We start from the raw sequence: 22,843 nt of genomic DNA, 5'->3' as shown, positions 1-22,843 counted from the left end.
GGATACTCTCCATTCCCAACAGAAGGACTTTATTATGAGACTTCTCAAATATGCTATGGAACTAAACTATTTCTGGTACGATGGATCTTTCTATGTTCAAAGAAGGGGTGTTTCCATGGGGGTAAAGTTCGCCCCAAGCATGGCGAACCTCTTTTATGGCCAAATGGGAGGAGGATGTCGTATATTGGGAGGCCAAACCTGAGCTGGTTCTCTGGAGGCGTTACATCGACGACATCTTCCTCCTGTGGAGTGGAAGCATGCAGTCCCTGAGAGATTTCATCCAAGGACTGAATATGAATGATGGGGCATTGCTTTAACATTTGAAGCCAGCAGTAAAATCAATTTTTTGGATCTTAACATCAAGGTTATAGACAACAAGATAGTTACCACGACTTATTTCAAAGAAACCGATCGTAATGGGTTTATTAGTGTTAATAGTTGTCACCATAGGACCTGGCTAGAATCTATTCCTAAAAGCCAGTTTTGCGATTAAGACGCAATTGTACCAATGTAGAGGATTTCACAAAAGAAGCAACTTTGTTGAGAACCCGTTTTCTGGAAAAAGGCTACCAGGAAGAAACACTTGAGAGAGCCTTCCTTTTAGCCTTACAGAAGAATAGGGATGAGCTACTGGTGAAAAAAGTGAAAAGGGAGGACAATTCCTTTAAGTTCTTTTATTACGAGCTATTCCAACCAACATTATGACGTAAAAGATATAATGTCCAAACATTGGAAAGTACTCAAAGGAGATAGAATTCTAAGTTCTTTACTACCAGAATGCCCCAAAGTAGTATATCGGGGAGTTCCCCTGTTAAAACTACGGATTGCTCTCGATGTTATCAGTCCACCTAAGCAAACATCCTTTTTTCAAAATATGGGGGGTTTCTTCCCATGTAGAAAGTGTCCCGTTTGCTAAATAAATGCCATTAACAGCAAAAGGACCGAGATGTTTCAATCGACCTCTACTCAGGAAACTTTCCAGATAAAACCATTCATTACTTGTTCCTCTAAATATGTAGTATATTTGATTAAATGTCCCTGTTCAAAACAATAGATAGGGAGAACTAAACTAATGCTACATGTCAGGTTAGAGGAACATATAGCCAACATTAGAAGGGGTTTCCCTAAGCATAGCCTATCAAAGCACTATGCTCTTAAGCACGATAAAACCCCTGAGGGTACCACCTTCATTGGTATAGATAGATTTCAAGGACACTGGAGGGGCAGTAACATGGTACGGGAGATTTCCCGCTTGGAAACCAAGTGGATTTATCAAGTTCAATGCTACGCCCGTTCGGCATGAACATTGAATGGGATGTTAATGCATTCATTAGTAACAGTTAGGATGTATGTATTTTATTTTATTTTTTATATATTTTTATTTTTTTTGGACACCACTCTCGACTCCGACTAATGATCCCGGTCTTCCCTCTTAGCCGAATACATTCAGCCCTTGGGTGGACTATTGTATTCAATAAAAAAATTGTCTGACAGGAATGTGAAGAAAATCAATTATTGATAATTTTTCTCTTCTGTCTGTCTGCTTGTTATATATTTTTAAAAATTGAGTTTTTTTCTATATTTTTTTTTTTTTCTCCAACTTATATAGTATAACTCTTCCTTAGAATTAGGACAATTTATATAATGGTGGCCGCCCTGTGGCATTAAATATTCTCCCCTACAATAAACCGATAGGGGGATTGGACTACATGGCGGACAGTCTGCCATTATGGGGGGGTCCAGCTTTAAAGTGGTTGTAAACCCTTACAAACCACTTTGACCTACAGGTAAGCCTAGATTAAGGCTTACCTGTAGGTCCAAGAAATATCTCCTAAACCTATACGGTTTAGGAGATATTTGCCCGAAGACAGGCACCGCTGTCTACGATACATGCGCCGTAGACAGCGGCGCGCAGGCGCACTGAGCGCGGCATTTCCAATAATGGAGCTGCCGCGCGTGACGGCTCCCGTGCGCATGCGCGGGAGTGACGTCATCGCGGCTCCGCCGAATGACAGCGGCGGAGCTGCGAGACCCCACCGAAAAGATGAATGCGTCGGACTACAGGGGACAGCGGTGACATCGCTGGCTCCTGTGTCAGGTAAGTGACACATAATGGGCTACTATGCGATGCATAGTAGTCCATTATGCTTTGCCTTTGCAGGGAATGAAAGAGGAAGTAAACCCATCAGGGTTTACTTCCTCTTTAATGTTTTGTTTTCACCACTTCTCTTGTGATGAGGTTTAGTGGTTAATAATGTATGGGCACTATATTTATGACACATATTGGTGGTGAATAGTGTCTATTTTAAGTGAATATTATTGTGGGTGCGCTAGGCGTACGTTGGAATGCACGTGCGTTCCATTTGCAATATTTCTCTGTAATGAGTCTTCGGCCCCTGCGTGCTGGATGCACGGACTATTCCGGTTTCGGCCCTATATTTATGTCACTTTCGGGGTGAGTATGCGTTCCATCTATAGTACTGTCTGTGGTGGGTTCCGATCGCTGAGCGCACAGCGAATTGATTGTTCTGGCCTTTGTTTTCTACCTGCGTCACTTCTGGGTGGTAGGGGCGTGGGCACTGTTTACTATTAGCGGAGTACACTTGGGGCCTTTTAATTACTCCTTTTATGGGGAGTTGGAACGCACGGCGGACCGGAAGTTCTAGCTGTTGGAACGCACGGTAGACTGGAAGTTCCTCATCAGGCCTATAGTTACCTCACTTCTGGGCGGAAGTGATGTGGGTATTGTTTATTATCAGTGGGATATACTTGGGGCCTATCATCTATTCTCTTTACAGGCTAGTTCCGGCCGTTGGAACGCACGGCGGACCAGAAGTTCCGGCCATTGGAACGCACGGCGGACCAGAAGTTACGCATTAAGCTTTTATTTTATTTTTATCGACTCCTGCGCAATGGAACGCACGCTAATCATGGCGGAAATACACACTATGAAATGGCGTTTTCCTTCACACGTGGGAGACAGCACCTGGAAGAGGTTAATTTTTAATTTCATTTTTCATTTTTTATATAAAGCTCTCTCTCTATTGTCACGGTCATGCCCCTGATGACGCACATTTGTGACGAAACGTTGGGTGAAAGAGGGACCTGCGACATGTGAAGGAGCACGAGAGTGGTTTCCATCCTTTATGCCGGATGTAGCTAGTATCTATATGCTGTTTGTGTTTCATCTGAAATGTGAGTGTAATTTTATTGGGATTTTTTATTAAAGAATGATTGACTTATCATGAAGTCTGCGCAATGAAACCATTCTTTTCATTTTTTTTTTTTATGTGGCCATTGGGGAAATTAACTTTTCTGAGGACACATTAGAAGAAGTCTTGAGAAGTGCAAAGAATTTTTTTTTTTGCTTATGGATGGTTCCCCCTATGTGGATTAATCATATTGTGATAAGGAGGAGTCTGGAAATCTGATATTTTACAATTCTATCCTATGTGCATTTATTATGTGCACTGACGGTAAGAGTCAGTAATATCGGGTGTTGGTGGTGGTTCCTCCTGTCCCTTTCATGGATTGAATAATAACGATTCTATTTTGACCGTTTTTTTCTGGAATTCATCCATCAATATTATGAACTTTTCATTTATTAAAGTGCTACACCATACTTTATATCCGTTTTCATATTGTATCCAGCAATATTTGTGTTAGCTGCTGTATTTTCTTTGTTTATTTTCTTTTGCTTTTAGCGCAACAAAATTTCTTTTTAGTTCACACTACGAGATGCTCCTCTATGCTGCAGTTCCTCTGAGCACCACAAGGTGGCGATCTCTCTTCTACTGGGAATGGAAGTCTCTATGGAAGTAAGACAGGAAGTGATGTCGGGTATGAACAGGAAGTTCCGGGTAAGAGGTGAGTCAGGAGAAAGTGGAAAGGAGACATTGTTGGAAGTGGCAGTAGAGGAGGTAATAAGATCTTATTTTCTATTTACACCCAGTAACCCCTCCCCCGTCATGTTCCGTACTCTTTCTGTTACGTACCTGCCGGATGAGCCTGACGTGCAGTGGGAAGGCTGTCTCGTACAACCCCGGTTCAAGGGCCACCAATGTTGCAACAGTGGTCACAAGAGCCTGGCGGTGTATGGGTGCCTGGTTCGTCTTTGGTCTTGTCGGTTCAGCTGGTGCAGCAGGAAACAGGCTGGTAAGCTGGGGAGACACTGAATACGTAGTCAGACAAGCCGGGTTTGGTAACGGGTGATCAGATGTAGATATAGACGACGGGGCAGAGAATAGTCAGGATACAGGCAAGTTCGGCAACAGGATATCAAGCAGTGTAGTGTAGAGCATGGTTACAAGGCAGGCCAGGGTCAGGATAACAGAGATCAAATCGTAGTCAAACAAGCCGGGTCAAACACAGGAAACAGATCGGATCACAGGAACAGGCAGTCACAGGTATGAGCTGCAGACCAGACAGCAAAGACATAGTGCTGCTGAGGTGTTTAAATAAGGCAGCCTGTTACCAATCACTGAAATTAGTCTGCACTATTGTAACCCCTAGGTGGCAGATCCATGACATTGCCCCCCTCTTACGGGCAACCTCCGGGTGCCCAACAGGTCTCTCTTCTGTGGATGACTGCGAAAAAAGGCATTAACCAAGTCTCTGGCGTGCACATCCTCTTCAGCCTCCCAAGATTTATCCTCTGGGCCATAACCTTTCCACTTAACTAGGTACTGTACCCGATTCCTTCTTTTCCTACAGTCTATGATGGCCTCTACCTCGTACTCCTCTTCGCCATTGATGGTCACAGGTTCTGGTGGCCTGGATACTCTATCTGGGAAAGAGTCAGGGACTGCGGGTTTTTCAAGAGAGAAACATGGAAGACAGGATGTATCTTAAGTGAATCAGGTAAAGATAATTCATAAGCAACCTCATTGAGTTTCTTCTTGACTGGGAATGGTCCCACAAATTTAGGTGTCAGTTTCTTTGAGGGACATGCCAACCTGAGATTCATAGTGGACAGCCATACCTGGTCTCCCTGGTGGAGAAATGGTTCACCCCTTCTTTTCTTGTCAAAAGCCCTCTTGCTTGCTGCTTGTGCCTTGGTAACCACTTCTTGAAGTAACTTATTGTTGTGGTTGAGGAAATCCACTGTGTCTTGGACAGCAGGAACTGTGGTCTCTGGAATAAAGTCAGACAAGAAGGATGGGTGAAAACCATAATTTGCAAAGAAGGGTGACTGACCTGTGGCTGAGTGAGTGGCATTATTGTAGGTGAACTCAACCAGTGGTAGCAGCGATACCCAGTCATCCTGGACAAAAGTGGTGAAGCATCGGATATACTGCTCCAACATCTGATTGGTCCTCTCTCTGTCCATTGGTCTGGGGATGGTAGGCGGAGGACAAAGATTTTTCATTTTTAAGGGCTTCACACAGAGTTTTCCAGAATCGGGAAGTGAACTGAACCTCCCGATCAGAGACAATGTTCATAGGGACTCCATGAAACCTAACAATCTCTCTGATAAACACTTTAGCCGTCTCCATGGCAGAGGGAGTACTCTTCAGAGGCAAGAAATGGGCCATTTTGGACAATCGGTCCACTACAACGAAGATGGCTGTGCATCCTTCCGATGGGGGAAGTTCCACAATGAAATCCATGGCTATAATTCTCCATGGTCTGTCAGGGACTGGCAGTGGCCGAAGTAGACTCCAAGCTCGGTTCTTTGTACCCTTGCTCCGGGTTGCAGATTGCACAGGAATTTAAGTATCTCTTACAGGTTTCTTCCAGGTCTGGCCACCAGAACGTGCGTTTCAGAAGATCAAGCGTCTTGTGCACCCCGAGATGACCTGCTAGGGGATGATCATGACACAGACCCAAAATGGTTATACGTAGACATTCAGGCACAAATGCCTTGCTTCCATTAAACAGCAATCCTTCCTGGAGTGTCAGCGTGACCCCTGGAGGGCTAGGAACATCTGTCGAAGCCTGCTTCATTCGGTTGAGAAGGTTGCCCTATAAAAGTAAGAAGTTATTTTCAGACAAGATGGTATCTGCCACTGGTGGTTCCTTGGGGTCATCAAACATACGAGACAGTGCATCTGGTTTGACATTCTTCGAGCCCGGCCGGTAGGTAATGTGGAAAACAAATCGGGAAAAAAACAGGGCCCAACATGCTTGACGTGGCTTAAGGCGTTTAGCAGTCCTCCGGTACCCAAGATTTTTGTGGTCAGTATAGATCAATATGGGATGCGCTGCTCCCTCCAGGAGGTACCTCCATTCTTCTAAAGCTGCCTTTATGGCCAGCAATTCTCGGTCCCCAACGTCATAGTTTCTCTCTGCTGGAGACAGCCTGCAGGGAGAAAAAGGCTACTGGATGCATCAGATCCTTAGGGCCTTGGCGTTGGGAGATGACTGCTCCAATAGCGACTTCAGATGTGTCTACTTCTAGCGTATAAGGCAGAGACTGGTCTGGGTGAATAAGAACAGGTGCTGAAGTAAACAGTCCCTTCAAGGTATAAAATGCGGCTTGTGCCTCGGGTGTCCAATGGAAGCGGAGGTTCTGTTTAGTCAGCTGTGTGATAGGGGTTATGATAGCGGAGAAGCCCCTAATGAACCTCCTGTAAAAGTTGGCAAATCCTACGAAGAGCTGCACCCCCTTCTTGTCGGTAGGTGCAGGCCAGTCTAAGATAGTAGAGACTTTTTCAGAGTCCATCTTAATGCCTTCAGGTGAGATTATCAGTCCCAGGAATTGGATGCTGCTTCGTTCAAACTCGCATTTTTCACCTTTAGCATAGAGTCCGTGTTGGCGGAGCCGGCTCAGCACCCTTTTGACGTGATCTCGGTGAGAGTCTAGGGAAACGGAAAAAAACAAGATGTCATCTAAGTAAACAATCAAAAATATATCCAGGAAGTCTCGGAAAATGTCATTGACAAAGTGTTGGAAGGTAGCCGGGGCATTGCATAGTCCAAAGGGCATCACCAGGTATTCATAGTGGCCATTGCGAAAAGCTGTCTTCCACTCATCCCCTTGACGGATGCGGACTAAATTGTAGGCCCCCCGTAGTTTGGTGAAAATGGTTGCCGACCTTAATCTCCTGAAATTGTTTGTTTGGGTACTAGAGGGAGAGGATACCGGTTTTTAACTGTAATTTTGTTGAGCTCCCGATAGTCCACACAAGGTCCCAGGGAGTGGTCCTTTTTCTCAACGAAAAATATTCCTGCTCCTGCTGGGGAGGTAGAGGGTCGGATGAACCCCCTTTTTTTTTCAAGTTTTCTTGGATATATTCTTTTAGTGCCTCCTGTTCTCATTCAGCGAGGGGGAAGATTCTACCAAAAGGGATTTCAGACCCTGGAAGCAGTTCAATTGGGCAGTCGTATGGCCGATGCGGGGGAAGAGTGTCAGCCCCTCGCTTACTAAAGACATCCAGGAACTCATGGTATGGTTCAGGTACGACTTGCCGCACCTCAGACTCAGAGTCCACACAAAGTAGTGTTGTAGAAGAAGCAGGGGCTCTTGGAAGGCAGTGTTCCTGGCAATAGGCTGAGTGGAAGTCATTTCTCCCTGTGGCCCAGTCAACTCATGGATTATGCGCCTGCAGCCAGGGTAGGCCCAGAATAGCAGGGAATAGTGGGAAGAGATGACATCGAGGCTTAGAATTTCCTTATGTTGGGAGGAGGCCAACACGGGTAAGGGAAATGTCTCTTGGGTCACAGGTCCGGACTTGATACATGACCCGTCAGCTAGAAAAACAGAAAGTCCTTGTGCTTTAGGTCTTAAGGGGATACGCTGTTGTGTTGCAAAGGTTAGATTGATGAAGCAACTGCAGGCCCCGGAATCGATGATCGCGGTAACTGGCACTTCCCTTTCTAGCAGCTGGAAAGAGATGGGAAGGGTTAGGTTGGTGGCGTTGGTAGATGAAGAAAAGTTAACGGAAGAAAACGTCCGCCACTTACGTGTCTTGGTTGGACAGGAACGTACAAAGCGGCCCGCTTCCCCACAGTATAGGCAGAGGTTGTTCTGGCGTTCCTCCGGAGACAGAGAGGGGCGTATTAGGCCAACTTGCATAGGCTCCGGTGCTTTGGTGGCAATAGTAACAGGAGCTGGCTGAACTGGAGTGAAGCAAACAGGTGCACAGTGAGTAGGAGCTAGAATCCGTGGCATCATCCAGACCGGACGTGGCTGCTGAGCTGATCTTTCGGATCGTCGCTCACGGAGCCGACGGTCAATTTGAATGGTCAGTGTGATAAGGGCTTTCAGGGTATTTGGGACTCTGACACGTGCCAATTCGTCTTTCAGACCGTCTGATAACCCCAAGCGGAACTGGTGTCGCAGGGCTGCGTCATTCCACTGTGTGTCTGCACTCCAGCATCTAAAGTCTGTAACGTAATCTTCGGCCATTCTGTGGCCTTGCTGGAGTGCATGAAGGGCAGCCTCTGCTGTGGTGGTTCGTTGCGGGTTGTCGTATAATTTGGCCATCACGCCGAAGAAGGCAGACATGGACTGTAACAAGACATCGTTCTTCTCCAACATCTGATGAGCCCAGGACTGGGGCTCACCCTGAAGCATTGATATGATGAATCCTACTTTGGTGGCTTCAAGGGAGAAGGTTTGAGGTTGCAAGGCGAAATATAGTTCACATGCATTACGGAAGGATTGACATTTCCCCCGGTCACCTGAAAATCTCTCTGGTGCTGGAACTCTGGGTTCAGGGGGCAACATCACCACTGAGGTTGCTGCAGTGGCAGTCCCTGAGGCAGAAGGCGCAGCAGCGCTTGCTGTGTAACTATAGTCTGTACACGTTGTTCCAGTTGTGTATAACCCTCCTGTAGAGATTTGACTGCTTGGGTAAGGGCCGCAAGATGCTGACAAATGTCATCCATGGCCGACTTCCCACTTGCAGGCTCAGACATGGCTGTCTGGTACTGTTACGTACCTGCCGGATGAGCCTGACGTGCAGTGGGAAGGCTGTCTTGTACAACCCCCGGTTCAAGGGCCACCGATGTTGCAACAGTGGCCGCAAGAGCCTGGTGGTGTATGGGTGCCTGGTTCGTCTTTGGTCTTGTCAGTTCAGCTGGTGCAGCAGGAAACAGGAAGCAGGCTGGTAAGCTGGGGAGACACTGAATACGTAGTCAGACAAGCCGAGTTTGGTAACATGTGATCAGATGTAGATATAGACAACAGGCAGAGAATGGTCAGGATATAGGCAAAGTTTGGCAACAGGATATTGAGCAGTGTAGAGCAGAGCATGGTTACAAGGCAGGCCAGGGTCAGGATAGCAGAGATCAAATCGTAGTCAAACAAGCCGGGTCAAACACAGGAAACAGATCGGATCACAGGAACAGGAAGTCACTGGAACAGGTATGAGCTGCAGACCAGACAGCAAAGACGCAGTGCTGCTGAGGTGTTTAAATAAGGCAGCCTGTTACCAATCGCTGAAATTAGTCTGCACTATTTTAACCCCTAGGTGGCAGATCCATGACACTTCCTCCATAGTCACTGTGACGTCTTTTATCCACATTATTAGTCATATCTTTTATATATGTAATCACAGGACACTACAGGGGCAGATACCATCCAGAGAGGCTGAGCCTTCAGTCCTGGAATTACTGTTTATTATTCTCCTTTATACTATAGTCCTATTATACAAGATTTGGACGTTCTTTGATACTCATGCCGACCATTGAGGGGAAGCCCCTAGAGATGACAACATACAGCACTAAGAACTTGTGTGTTGGTCAGATTTTTTTATTTTATTTTGGGGACTTTATACATTGTAGTGTGACTTCATTCTTAGTGGTTGTTATAGCTTTGGTAACTTTGCAAGAAACAGCTTCTAAAAATGCAAACGCTAGAGGGAAGCCGCTCCCTACACATGTGCCGATTCCTACTGGGGGCAGCCCGACTATTATCCCCTTAGATCCCCACCCTAATATTGTACAACCAATAACGTCCATATAATTCTCCGTCTACAGAAAACCTGCATAGATCACATGACCACACCAATGAGGATGGAGGAGGACCGGAGTCACATGACTGAGAAGATACTAAACCTCACCCTGGAGATCATCTACCTGCTGACCGGAGAGGTGAGAATTCGGGGAGGTCACATGACATCACTCTTATCTCTATTAATAAAACACAGACCTGACTGGAGAGTAGGGGTGAGCTCCGGCGTGTTCGCATACGCCACGTGCAGAGCCCGCCAGGAAGTCGACGCTGCGCTAATCACAGGCAGTGAGACAGTTCCCGATCTCAGCAGCCGTGCAGCGGGGCAATGTCTCGCTGCCTGTGATTAGCACAGCGCAGTGCTGACTTCCTGGCGGGCTCTGCACATGGAGTATTCGAACACGCCTGAGCTCATCCTTACTGGAGAGTAGGGATGAGCTCAGGCGTGTTCACATGGAACACGCGCAGAGCCCGCCAGGAAGTCGGTGCTGCGCTAATCACAGGCAGCGAGACATTGCCCGATCTCTGCAGCCGCACACCTGGGAAATGTCTCACTGCCTGTGATCAGCGGAGTGCCGACTTCCTGGCGGGCTCTGCACGTGGCAAATGCAAACATGCCTGAGCTGATCCTTAATGGAGGTGAGGAGGATTCTAACATGACATTCCTATTGGTTTTCCAATACAGAGATGTCCCCTTCTGAAGTCTGGAGATCATATGACTATCACGGTGCCTCCATGTGACTCCCTAAAACCTGAGAGACACAACATGCAGAAGATTCTAGAAGTCACCAGAGAGATCACTGATCTGCTGACAGGAGAGGTGAGCGGTGCTGGGAATTTTGGGACATTATACGGTAACAGAAAAGGGATGTGTCTGGATGGTGACTGTAACATTGTGTGTGTGTGTAATGTTCCTATAAGGGGTGCCCAACCTTTTGAAGAGCAAGGGCCACTTTAGCGACTTGGTAACTGGTTGCGGGCCACAATGAGTGGAGCGAACAGATAGGTCCATGCCCACTGTCCATATGCAAAGAAAACAGACACTGCACCCTCTACTCTATGGGCCCTCCAGTCCTATTCGCCCAGACAGAAGGGGACTGATCCCCCTTCTGTTTTTTTTTTAAGCGGATCGGATTGGATATAGGCGGGTGTAAATGGACGCAAATCTGTCTATATCTGTCTCTCTATAGAAGTGAATGAAGGATCTGATTGGATCCACATGAAAAACAGACAGGCGTATCCGATCGTGTGAAAGGGGCTTAAAAGTCAACTGACTTTAAACTTCCATTCTTCCTCAGGATTACTGCAGGCATCACTGGCTGCTGCTGTCCCCCAGGCTGATATGACTGGTGGCTGCTGCTGTCCCTAGGGCAGGTATGGCTGGTAGTTGCTGGTACTGCTGCGGGTCCTGCTGGTGGGTATTGCTGGCTGGTACTGCTACGGGTCTTGCTGGTGGGTGGGTGTCCCTGGTGAATGGAACAGCTGGTGGGCACTGCTGGTGGGTAGGTGGGTATCCCTGGTGGGTACTGCTGGCACTGTTGGTGGGTACTGCTGGGTACCAGTGTTGTGCGCTGTCCCAAATCACGGGTTCCCGACCTGCCATCCCTAAGCATAAGTGTGACAGGAGCTGGCGCTGAAGGAAGCATGTGGCTGCAGTAGAGAGCAGAGCCAATGCTTCCTGTATCGCTCCTGCCATAGGAGGTGTACATTTGGTATCACTCCGCCTGTACAGGAGCCGTATATATAGGAAGCATCAGCTCTGCTTCCTCAAACACATGCTCCGTTCTTCGCACTGATGCTCGGGGGTGGCGGGTCAGAAACCCGCGATCTGGGTTAGCCAAACCGCCATCCCAGGGTAGGAGATGGTGGCCACATCAAAAGATGCCGCGGCCACATGGGGCCCACAAGCCAATGGTTGGACACCCCTACTATAAGGTGTCAGGATGTCACTGTCTGTCTCCATGGAGGAGTGGGAGTATTTAGAAGGACACAAGGATCTCTACAAGGACACCATGATGGAGAATCTCTGATTGCATCATTAGGATCTGTACTATTACAATATTCCAAAGTTAAGGTTAAAACAGAAAAAAAAGATGTATGTTTGTTACAATGAACGTCTTATATCTTTCAGAGCGGAAACCTCAGGGATTATAATATTGTTGTTAAAGAAGAGTATAAAGAAGAGGATGAGGAATATGGAGTGATGGAGGAGTTTTCAGAAGGGCACAAGGATCTCTACAAGGACATTAATAACAGGATCCCTCCAGAGAGATGTCCTCTGTATTTCCGGGAATCCACGCGGGAAGATCACACCATCCCGTACCATGACAAGGTTGGTGGGACTGAGTATCTAGAACAGGGATCTCAAACTGGTGGCCCTCCAGCTGTTGCAAAACTACAAGTCCCATGAGGCATTGCAAGGCTGACAGTTACAATCATGGTTACCACAGGCAGAGGCATGATGGGACTTGTAGTTTTGCAACAGCTGGAGGGCCGCTAGTTTGAGACCCCTGATCTAGAACATGGACGTGTATTTTTTTTTTTTATGTGATATCAAAATTTTAAAAGTTCTAGTTTACAAATGGTATTTTTTTTTTCTCATTCTCTTGTTTTAGGGTGAAGATCTGATAGATATAAAAGTTGAGGGGGAAGAAGAGCGGTATGTGAGGGATGATCAGCAGTCTATGGAGGAGGATGGAATAATGTGGACATTTATAGAGGAGGACACTTCAACAGAGATCAGCACAGGTGGGTTACACATTACTCCACACATACGGCTCACAATTTATGTATCTAGACTGAATTAATGGAGATTTTGAGGATTAGTTGGCAGGGAAATGTTGATTTTCTTCACGTTCATTGCTCTACCTAGGCACCTATGGCATGGCATGGCATGTGTCTTGGGTCTTCTACCGCATGCCCGGGTCTACCAATGTCTCTGGCAGAGAATTTTTCTCAGGATTACTTGCTTTGTTGTCTGCTGGCTCTGCCGAGTGGAGGGATATGTCTGTATAGTCTCAGATCCAAGTCACTGAGTGCAGTCTCAGGAGATGGGAGGCAGCGGTGTGGGCATGTTAAGTAAACATTTAGACTATTGATAATTACTGAAAACCAACATTACAAGTCCTGACCATTACACTATATTATTTATATTGCACATTATGTAGTCTTAAGCCCTGCACCTTATACTCCAAACTGTGGCTGACGGCCCTTTGTCCACACTTGGGTCAGTATTTCATCCACTGACCCCAATGATGGGTCACAATTTCTCCCAATAACACTATTAATAGCAGCTCTCTTCTCAGTGCTCAAAGCTGTTCAGCTTTCAGTTAATTACCAGCCACTCGTTGTTTCCACAGTTACTCAACTGGTTACCATTCATTAGTCCATCCTACAGCCAGACCCTTTTTGCTATTTAAACTCCCTCGCTCGTTCCTTCCATGCCTTTGCATGTTCAACGAGAACAGTGTGTCTCTGCTGTGCTCCTGTTATGACTTTGCCTAGCTGATGTTTCTTCTGGTTCCCGTTCATGACTTTTGGCTTCTGACAATGCTGACTTCTGGCTTCCTGATCCCAGCTCATCTGATTACCCGTTTTGGCTTCCAAAACCTGGTGTCAGGACCTGGGACCTCCTTATGCGTCCGGCGTTGACTCTTCCCACTGAGCTATCTGGGATGCTGGACAGCTCCCTGCCTGATCTATTGGACAAACCTGTCTTGTGTCTTGATTGCTGTTGAACCTTGAACTCAAACTTGCGCCTCCCATGAACTTCCTTTATAAGCCTTGTCTCTGCACTTCCTCTTTGCCATGTTATTGTGCCTTCTCAGCCAGTGCCTTGCTCTTGTCTTCACTGCTGCCGTCTGTATTTGCTACCACTCGTGATCGACCCTGGGCTTGTTCCTGGACTACTCTACTGCCTGATCCCAACCTGCAACTACTCGTTACGGACCTTTTTGGCTTGTTTACTGACCACACTGCTGTTTTGATCCTTATCTGCTCATCCGCTGCTGGACGCCGGCTTGCTCACACCCTTGTGGGGCAAACCTGAGGATTGCAACCTGGTACTAATGTGCAGCTAAATCCATCTCCACCATCAGGAGCTCTGGTGAACACCGGTCAGTTCTTAGACTCCGCACCTGTAGGTGAGCCTGTGTCATCTGCTAGGGTGACTGCCTGAGTGCCTATCCTATCCTGCTGGTCGGTGGTAGTCCTGCAACTGCTATAGCAACTGGTCTTCAAGCCTGATGCCTGATCGTGACACCTGGCTAATGTTTTTGACTATGTTCCTAATCTGTATTATTTGTTACTATTACATTAAAGGTGTGATTTATTTTATTTTTTTTAACTGCATTTTATGTCTCTGCCTGGTTTATGGTCCCTGACATTATGTAAGGGCCATGAATTCAGAAGATGCAGGAAATCCACCTAGTTGTAATATTTGTTTCCAGATTGGATGAGGAGCACTGCATGGATCAGTTTGCCATAGCATTACAGACGCTACTGGTTCAAACTGCTCATCTGGATCCTCCCACTCCAGCTGCTCTGGTACAACCAGTGTTGCAAGCCATCCCTGCTGCTGCTCCAGTCTCTGTGCAGGCACCTGCCTCTAATACTACTTCTGTAAGAGGTATGAGTGGTTCCGCTTCGCTTCCCCAGCATTTTGTGGTAATCCAGCTCACTGCAGGGGGTTTCTCAATCGGGTTGGAATATATTTTGAGATGCTACCCCTGGCGTTTCTTATGGGAAGAAGCAAAGTAGGCTTCATTATTTCTTTGCTTTTTGAGCCTTGGCTAGGGCAAACACTCTCTCTATTGGAGAATCAAAAATCCATTGCTGACTGTGCCATTAAATTCCATACTCTGACAGCAGAGGTCGGTTGGAACAATGAGGCTCTCATGGCTGCTTTTTCTCATGGTCTCTCGGATAACAATAAAGATGAGATTGCAGCTCGAGACATGCCTAGAAATCTTGAGGAGCTGATCTAGTTTGCCATTTTCATTGATACCAGATTTCGGGAGAGACCTTCCTTTTAAGCAGCGCTTGCTGTAGCCTCCTGTACGTTTGTCCTCAAACTTTGCATACCCACTCATGCCTCCCTCACCTCCCATGCCTCCTGGGCCTGAGTCCTCCAGTGAAGTAGAGCCAATGCACCTGGGTTTCACACATCTCTCTGCTGAAGTGAGGGCCTTTAGGAGAAGGGAGAGCTTGTGTCTTTACTGTGGCTAGACAGGTCATTTATTGAAGTCTAGTGCTACCCATCCGAGAAACTCTTGCACCTGAGGTCCTGCAGGGACACACCTTAGGTGACGTCTTTGCGTCCCCAGCTATCCTGACACATAAGCCTCTAGTTCCAGTTACCCTTTCCAGGTCGGAGTTTTCCATCGATACCCAGACTAAGATCGATTCTGGGGCTGCAGGCTTGCTCATAGATATTGCTTTCATATTGAAGTACTCTATACCGCTGCAGCCTTGTGCCTCCCCACTTGCTATTGAGGCTATTGATGGGAAACCTTTACAGCCGGCTCATGTGACTCATGAAACCTCTCAGTTGACCATGGCTGTAGGGGCTCTTCACAATGAGATAATCCAATTTCAAGTCATTTCCTCACCTCATTACCTGGTGGTCATTGGTTATCCTTGATTACAGAGGCACAATCTCTTTTGATTGGCGTAGTGCTGAGGTTCTCTCATGGTCTCCATAATGCAGTAATACGTGTTTTCAGAAAGTTATTAAGGTCATGTGCACATCTTCCCTCTCTTCATTGCCAGAGGAATACCGTGAACCCAATGATGTCTGTGCCAAGGGTCAGGCCGGTTTTTCTCCTAAGGCGGCTGGGCACCCAGGGAAGAATGAACTCGTATGGTCTATGTCTCAATAATTCTGGTGGCCCAGTCCCGGGGCTGATGTAACCACCTTCGTAGACACTTGTCCTAAAAGACACCCCGACACCTTCCAGTGGGCCTTCTACAACTTATACCCAGTGGAGAGAGGCCTTGGACCCACTTGTCTATTGATTTCATTGTGTATTTACTCCACTCCCAGGGCTACACAGTTATTCTTACGGCGTTAGACCGGTTTTCGAAAATGTCTCATTGTATTCCACTAAAGAAGTTGCCTACGTCCAAAGAACTGGCATCAATTTCTGTTTAGAAGGTCTTTCGGTTACATGGGTCACCTAAGGTTTCATCTGACGGGGTAACCAGTTTGTGTCCAGGTTTTAGCGAGCCTTTTGTGCAGAATCGGGAATTCAGCTTTCCTTCTCCTTGACATATCCCTCGCACTCCAGTGGGGCATTGCTATATTTCTGACCACTATAACAACTGGTCAGACCTGTTACCTTGGGTGAAATTTGCTCACAATAATGCCATCAATGCCGCTTTCTGATTGTGTGTGTGTGTGTGTGTGTGTGTCTCTCACTCCCATTGTTTATGGCGAACTATGGGTTTCAGTAATCCATGTTGTCTGGCACATTTTGTTCCTCAAGGGATTCCTGCGTTAGAGGAACATCTCCGTTAACTCTTTTACACTTGGGGGCAGGTCCAAGAATCCTTGCAACGCACCAGAGAGCAGTACAGACTTCATGCTGACCACTGACACCTACCTTCGCCCCTCCTTTCAAATTGGGGAGAAGTTCTAGTTGTCTTCTCATAACCTCCAACTCCATGTTCACTCACTAAACTGACGCATTCTCTTTAAGATTAACCCAGTGACCTATGCATTAGATTTTCCTTCCAACATGCATATTTCTATGGTATTCCATGTTTCCTTATTAGAATCTTTGGTGTGCAACCACTATACCACCTTGGTACCACATCCTCACCTGGTTCAGGTTGACAACCATGAGGAATATCATTGACTCCCATAGGTTTCATGGATGCATATAGTACCTTGTTCATTGCAGGGGTTACAGTCCGGAGGAATGCTCTTGGGTCTCATCCTGAGACAAACATGCCCCTTCCCCCTCTGTGCTTTCCATGGACATTTTCTCCTCAATCCTGGTGCCCCCATGAGGGGGAGGGGTCATTGAGAAGGGGGTACTGTCAGGGTTGGGCTTTTTGCTATTTCTAGCAGCTCTCATCTCAATGCTCAACTGTCCGTTATTTATCTGGTTCCTGATCCTGATTTTTGGCCTCTGACAACGCTGACGTCTGGCTTCTTGATCCTGGCTCGCCTGATTACCCGTTTTTGGCTTCCAAACCCTGGCTTCTGTTTTTGACTAAACGGATCTGTATTATTTTTTACTATTATATTAAAGATGTGAATTTTTAACTTCATTTTCTGTCTCTGCCTAGTTTATGGTCCCGGACAAACACCAATGATGAGGCACAATTTTCACCAATGACACCAACAATTGTGCCCAATGAAACCAATGATGGTGCACAATTTCTCCCAAAGGCACCAACGATGGAGATTTCTTTACTTCCACTGATGCCAGGACTTGCAGTATATTCTACCCCCGATAGTGAAACTCTGCCCCCTAAAGACTGCAGTACAGTATACTGGCCCTTTTGTTTAAAACTATTTGTAGACCCTGCTCTATGGTATGCAGCTCTCACCTAACACCCCCCCCCCCCCCCAGGGGGCACTGGAAATAAACGGGTCTACCTTATCTATACAGGGGCTGCCATCCCAGGTACCAGGGTAGTGTGCTCCAGCAGGTGTGTTTAAGTCCAGGTTCTATCAACCTTTCAACAAAGCATATGCTGAGGCCTGACAGCAACAGCTCTTGAGTAACACAAGCTGACTCCCAGGGACAGAGGCCTAAGGACTGTGAGGTTTATGAACAGCCCTCCTAAAAATGTATCCTTTCCCCAGCCACTTTCTCGGATCCCCCTCTTAGAGATTGACTGTGGTGAGATAAATATTCATAACACAGTGGTTGACCTCCCTACTCTTTTTCTGGAAGCTTCTTCCAGATACCAGGCAGGAGCAATCAACCACCAGCCTTTGAGGGATCTGATCAGATCTAGAAAATTGACTGCTACTCCACTGAGTACAGCAGAGCTAAAACTAAATCTATCCAGCCTAGGACAGGTACTTATGTATGCTACATACTCCTGACCCCTACATATACTCCTACATTGTACATTACATAATTCTGATACTATATAGTCCTAATTGTTATACCCTATACAATATGTTGTACATTACATAGTCCTGACGTCTGCTCTCTGCCTTCTACCAAATGCTATCTATAAACATAATATGTATTCTCTTTTGTTTCACCTATTTTCATACCATCTGGACATTTTATATCTGATGATTTGATTGGAACACAGACTTTTTTACTTGTTGATTATAATGTGATAACATCCTCAGACTTTGTGACTTTAAACAGAAAGTGACAATGAGGGAGGAGTCAATAACCCAATGATGGTGGTCTTCAGGATCAGTCCAGTCTTCATCTTGGTTGTTCTCCCCCCATCCTCACTCTCTGACCTCTGGTGGGGCTGTTATTCATGACTAAGTCATGGACTAAATAAGGAAGTGCAGGACTTCTTGTGTTGGGAAGATGGCAATGAGTGATAGAGGGGGAGGGGACACTCGTCCTATAATCCCCTCATCACTGTCACTCCTATAAAAGACAGTTCTCGTTGTTTCCTCACTCTCTGACTAAGGTCCATGAATAAAGAAATGATCTGGTAGGAGATCAGAGGACCCATTTACTAGTTACCTTGAGGGGGGAATTGTAAGATCCTCAGAGACAAAGCTGCCTGATGTGGGTGGAGTCCTGGTTTAGGGGAACCAATCAGCTCATGTCTAGTAATCTTTTTATTTCTATTTTAGTAGATGGACGGGAGATGAGGAAAACCTCAGAGGATTGTCTCACTTTGTCTCCAGACTGTAAAGTAGAAGATGAGGACATCACACAGTATAGTCCAGGAGAAAACCCGACTACCTCAAATGTCCATCCGGCACCACACAGTGTAGATGGACCATCGTATTCCTCTTATCCTGAGGAGCCTCAGACTGTGTGGGGCGGTGCTGTCCTTCCAACAGCTAAGAGGTTTTCCTGTACTGAGTGCGGGAAGAGTTTCAAATTTCAATGCTATCTTAATCTGCATAAAATAACTCACACAGGTGAGAAGCCACATTCTTGCTCTGTGTGCGGGAAATGTTTTTCACTTAAGTCCAATCTTCACAAACATCAGAGTTCTCATGTAGTGGAAAAGCCGTTTTCCTGTCCCGAGTGTAGGAAATGTTTTGTACATAAATCACAACTTGTTACACATCTGAGGTTTCACACGGGGGAAAAGCCGTACTGCTGTTCGGAGTGCGGTAAATGCTTTGTACAAAAATCTGCACTTGTCCTACATCAGAGATCTCACACGGGGGAGAAGCCGTACCCCTGTCCTGAGTGTGGGAAATGTTTTTCAGACAGGTCTGTACTTAACAAACACCAGCGGGTGCACACAGGTGAGAAGCCGTTTTCCTGTTCTGTTTGCGGAAAATATTTCAAACAAAAATCAGATGTTGTCACACATCAGAGATCTCACACTGGGGAGAAGCCGTATTCCTGTACTGAGTGTGGGAAATGTTTTGCGCGTAAAACCAATCTTTACACACATCAGAGAGTGCACACGGGGGAAAAACCGTATTCCTGTCCCAAGTGCAAAAAACGCTTTTCAGACAAGTCTGATTTTAACAAACATCTGAAATTGCACACAGGGGAGAAGCCTTATGCCTGCTCTGAGTGTGGGGAATGTTTTGAAGAAAAATCAGAGCTTGTCTCGCATCAAAGGTTGCACACCAGTAAAAGCCACATGCCTGTCCTGAGTGGAGGAAATGTTTTTTCAGAGAACTTAAATCTTACAGACATCAGAGATTGGAAATGGGGGGAGAAGCCGCTTTCCTAGTTCTGAGTGCGGGAAATTTTACTCAGTGAAGTCCTGCCGTCCTCTATATCAGGGATCCTACACAACCCTCGAGGTGTATTAGTGCCTTGAGTGCGGGAAATGTCTTCTATATGAATGTTGCTGGACATCACAGCTCTCATGTGGGAAAGAAGCACACCCTGATATACACCTCAGATATACTCCATGGCTGATCTTCATGTAAGAAGATAAGGAGATCAGAGATCACCAAGGCATTTGATGAAAAGTTGTTGGCCATTGATAGCAGTAGAAAAATAAAAATAGTCATTACCTTTCGCTGGTGGAGTACATTTTGTGGTATAAACTTTCACAAATGCTAAGAAGCCTTTTTTTTTTTAATTAGTTCAATGCCAAATGCTGAACGTTTTTTTATTTCATACAATGATTTCCTATGACTATTGGCTCCATCTATAGCCATAATGATGTATTAATCTTTTTCCTGATGGAGGTATTTCAGGAAAAATACTCCCTTACGGCCACTAGATGGAGCTGACTATTATAGGAAATCACTGTGGTAATTGCATTATGAATCAAATTTTATCACAGCTGAGCAAATGCTTATCACGCTAGATCAACATCTTTTCTACTTATTGACCCCCTTAGTTTACTACATCGGGCATGATTTCTTCGTTTTTTACCTCCATTCACACAGAAGTAATGTACATGCTCTTTCATTGGATAAATTGGTATGCAGTTTTTTATGAATAGACCCTCTAAATGTTAGGAGACATTTAATTTAAAGATGGGAAGGATGTATCAGGTAAATGAATAGACCTCCCAGCAATGTTATTACCAGGCTGCAGCTAGGGGGGGCTCTAATGTTTAGAGTGTGGCCACAGCAGAGTGATTCCATCTAGTTCTCATGAACCCTTTCACTTTCAGAGCCGTAAAAAGCTCACATTGGGCCTGAAAATTTGTTAAAATCCCCAAACATTTACTGACCGCAGAAGCCATGGAAAACAAAATGGTGGTTATTGTTCAGGTGTTTCTCACACACACAAATTTCACCTTTAACCACTTTACAACCGCCCTATTGTAGCTTCACTATATACGCGTTCACGCACTTCCGGGTCACGAACGCTGGGTGGGTGCCGTGGACATGGAAGGAATCCATACCTTCTGTATGGACAAAAAGTGACCTACTGTCACTTCCGTGAGGTGTGCAGCCCCTGCTGATGTTGCGCCCCCTGCGTGGGGCGGCCGGGCTCATTATGTCGAGATTGCGCGTTGGATTCGCGCATGCGCACACCACTTGGAAGGCGGAAAGATTGGAATGGGGACACCGACAGCACAGACTTATTGCCCAAATACACAGGCCTGTCGGTGTCTCCATTCCAATCTCGTTGCCTTCATGGCAGTGTGCGCTTGTGCAATCTCGACATATTGAGCCCGGCCACACCGCGCAGGTGCGCAACGTCATCAGCAGCGGCCGCACGCTTCCCGTAAGTGACGGCTCTCTGTAAAGATTGCCGGTGGGAATCAAACATGGTGTCCGCTGTGAGTGGCCTCACAAGTTCCCCCACCCGATTTACTGTAAATGGAGCATGTCTCACTCTTTCCAAGCCAGCCGTCAGGGTTGTTTGTGTGAGGCTCCTGCTACATGTGAGTATGAAAGAACCCATAGGGGGTTATTTACGAAAGGCAAATCCATTTTGCACTGCAAGTGCACTTAAAAGTGCAGTCACTCTAAATCTAAGGGGTAGATCTGAAATGAGTGTAAGCCCTGCTGATTTTATCATCCAATCATGTGCAAGCTAAAATGCTGTTTTTTATTTTCCTTGCATGTCCCCCTCGGATCTACAGCGATTGCACTTCCAAATGCACTTGCAGTGCAAAGTGGATTTTCCTTTAGTAAATAACCCCCATAGTCTTAAAAAAAAAAAAAAAGATTTTGAATTTTTGGATGACAAACGGCATGTGGATATACTATTGTTTTCCACCTCTGTCTCCTCGCAGGTCCTTATAAGGGGCTAATTTGTTCCTCTAACACCACCCAATTCTTTAATATATATCCATTGATTTTGAACCAGGTTTGTTTCCTACCGTGCTTCCTCGAAAATAAGCCCAGGTCTTATAGGAATTTTGACAACAAAAGACAGTGGGGCTAATTTTTGGGGTAGGGCTTATATTGCAGCCCTCCTGGAAAAGCAGAGTAGGTCTTATTTTCAGGGTAGCTCCTATTTTTGGGGAAACATGGTATGTTCATACCTCACTGTATTGAGCAATGTTTTGTTATGTTCATTCATGCTTTTATTTTGAGTTACTTACATCATATATTGTTGGTTAATTTCAGCACATCTTTTATATATCAACCTATTACTGAATCTGACTGATCCAACACAACAGGCACACTTAACGCTTCATATAGCAGTGACATATTATCTTTACTCATAGACATAGCCTTTCATGGTGGTACTTGCTCTGGCCCTTTCCCATCAGGTCACCACTGATTCCCCTGGGTCATTGGACCCGTCCCCACACCAGAACCCTATTAGGACATGCTGTAGTCATTTTCGTTGGTTTCCACATCTGGTTTATTCACTTATGTGAGCTTAACATGTTTAAACTAATACTGTATGGATTTTGTTATTGTTTGCTAATTAGTTGAATACATACTTGCTGTCATTATTTTTTACCTATCTAGGATTGCTCCTACCCTATTGTTCCCCTGAGGAAGACTACGCTTAGTTGAAATACGTTGGTAGTTTTTGGTGGATATGCAATCATTGGAATAAATGTTTGTTGTCTCTGCTCGCTGTGAGGCAAGCATGGGATAACCGATTCAAAAATTAGATTAGGATACGGATTGTATAGATTGAATTTTGAACCTATTGCATAATAAACATTTTGTAATTTTATATAAAAAAAACATATCTTGTTTGATTTCTATTGCCGCAACAAAGTCCCATGGGAGATAATTTTGGTTTCTAATCCATTAGGGATGGAGCAGCTATCCAACCCATGATGCAATCACTGTTTTTTTTTTTTTTTTTTTCTTGAATTTTCTGTACTGACAGAATGGCAATCTGCCTTGTTTACATAGACGGACTGCCGTTCTGCATGTGTAAC

The 22,843-nt window shown here is 45.7% G+C and overlaps 1 protein-coding gene across 1 annotated transcript in view; it reads left to right on the top strand.

Moving 5' to 3' along the window:
* LOC143986848 (uncharacterized) overlaps nucleotides 1–22,843 on the top strand; it is a 99,588-nt gene that overhangs the window by 33,412 nt on the left and 43,333 nt on the right. The window contains 6 exon segments of the mRNA XM_077485257.1: nucleotides 3,758–3,920; nucleotides 9,925–10,038; nucleotides 10,584–10,718; nucleotides 12,030–12,230; nucleotides 12,514–12,646; nucleotides 18,687–19,755. Of these exon segments, the coding sequence (XP_077341383.1) occupies nucleotides 3,758–3,920; nucleotides 9,925–10,038; nucleotides 10,584–10,718; nucleotides 12,030–12,230; nucleotides 12,514–12,646; nucleotides 18,687–19,755 (1,815 nt within the window).

The sequence above is a fragment of the Lithobates pipiens genome, unplaced genomic scaffold (assembly GCF_037356315.1).
Source record: "Lithobates pipiens isolate NorthernLeopardFrog02 unplaced genomic scaffold, aLitPip1_a1.2 Scaffold_18, whole genome shotgun sequence".
NCBI lineage: Eukaryota > Metazoa > Chordata > Amphibia > Anura > Ranidae > Lithobates > Lithobates pipiens.
Note: the sequence above shows the minus strand (reverse complement) of the source record. Positions and strands in the feature narration are given on the sequence as shown.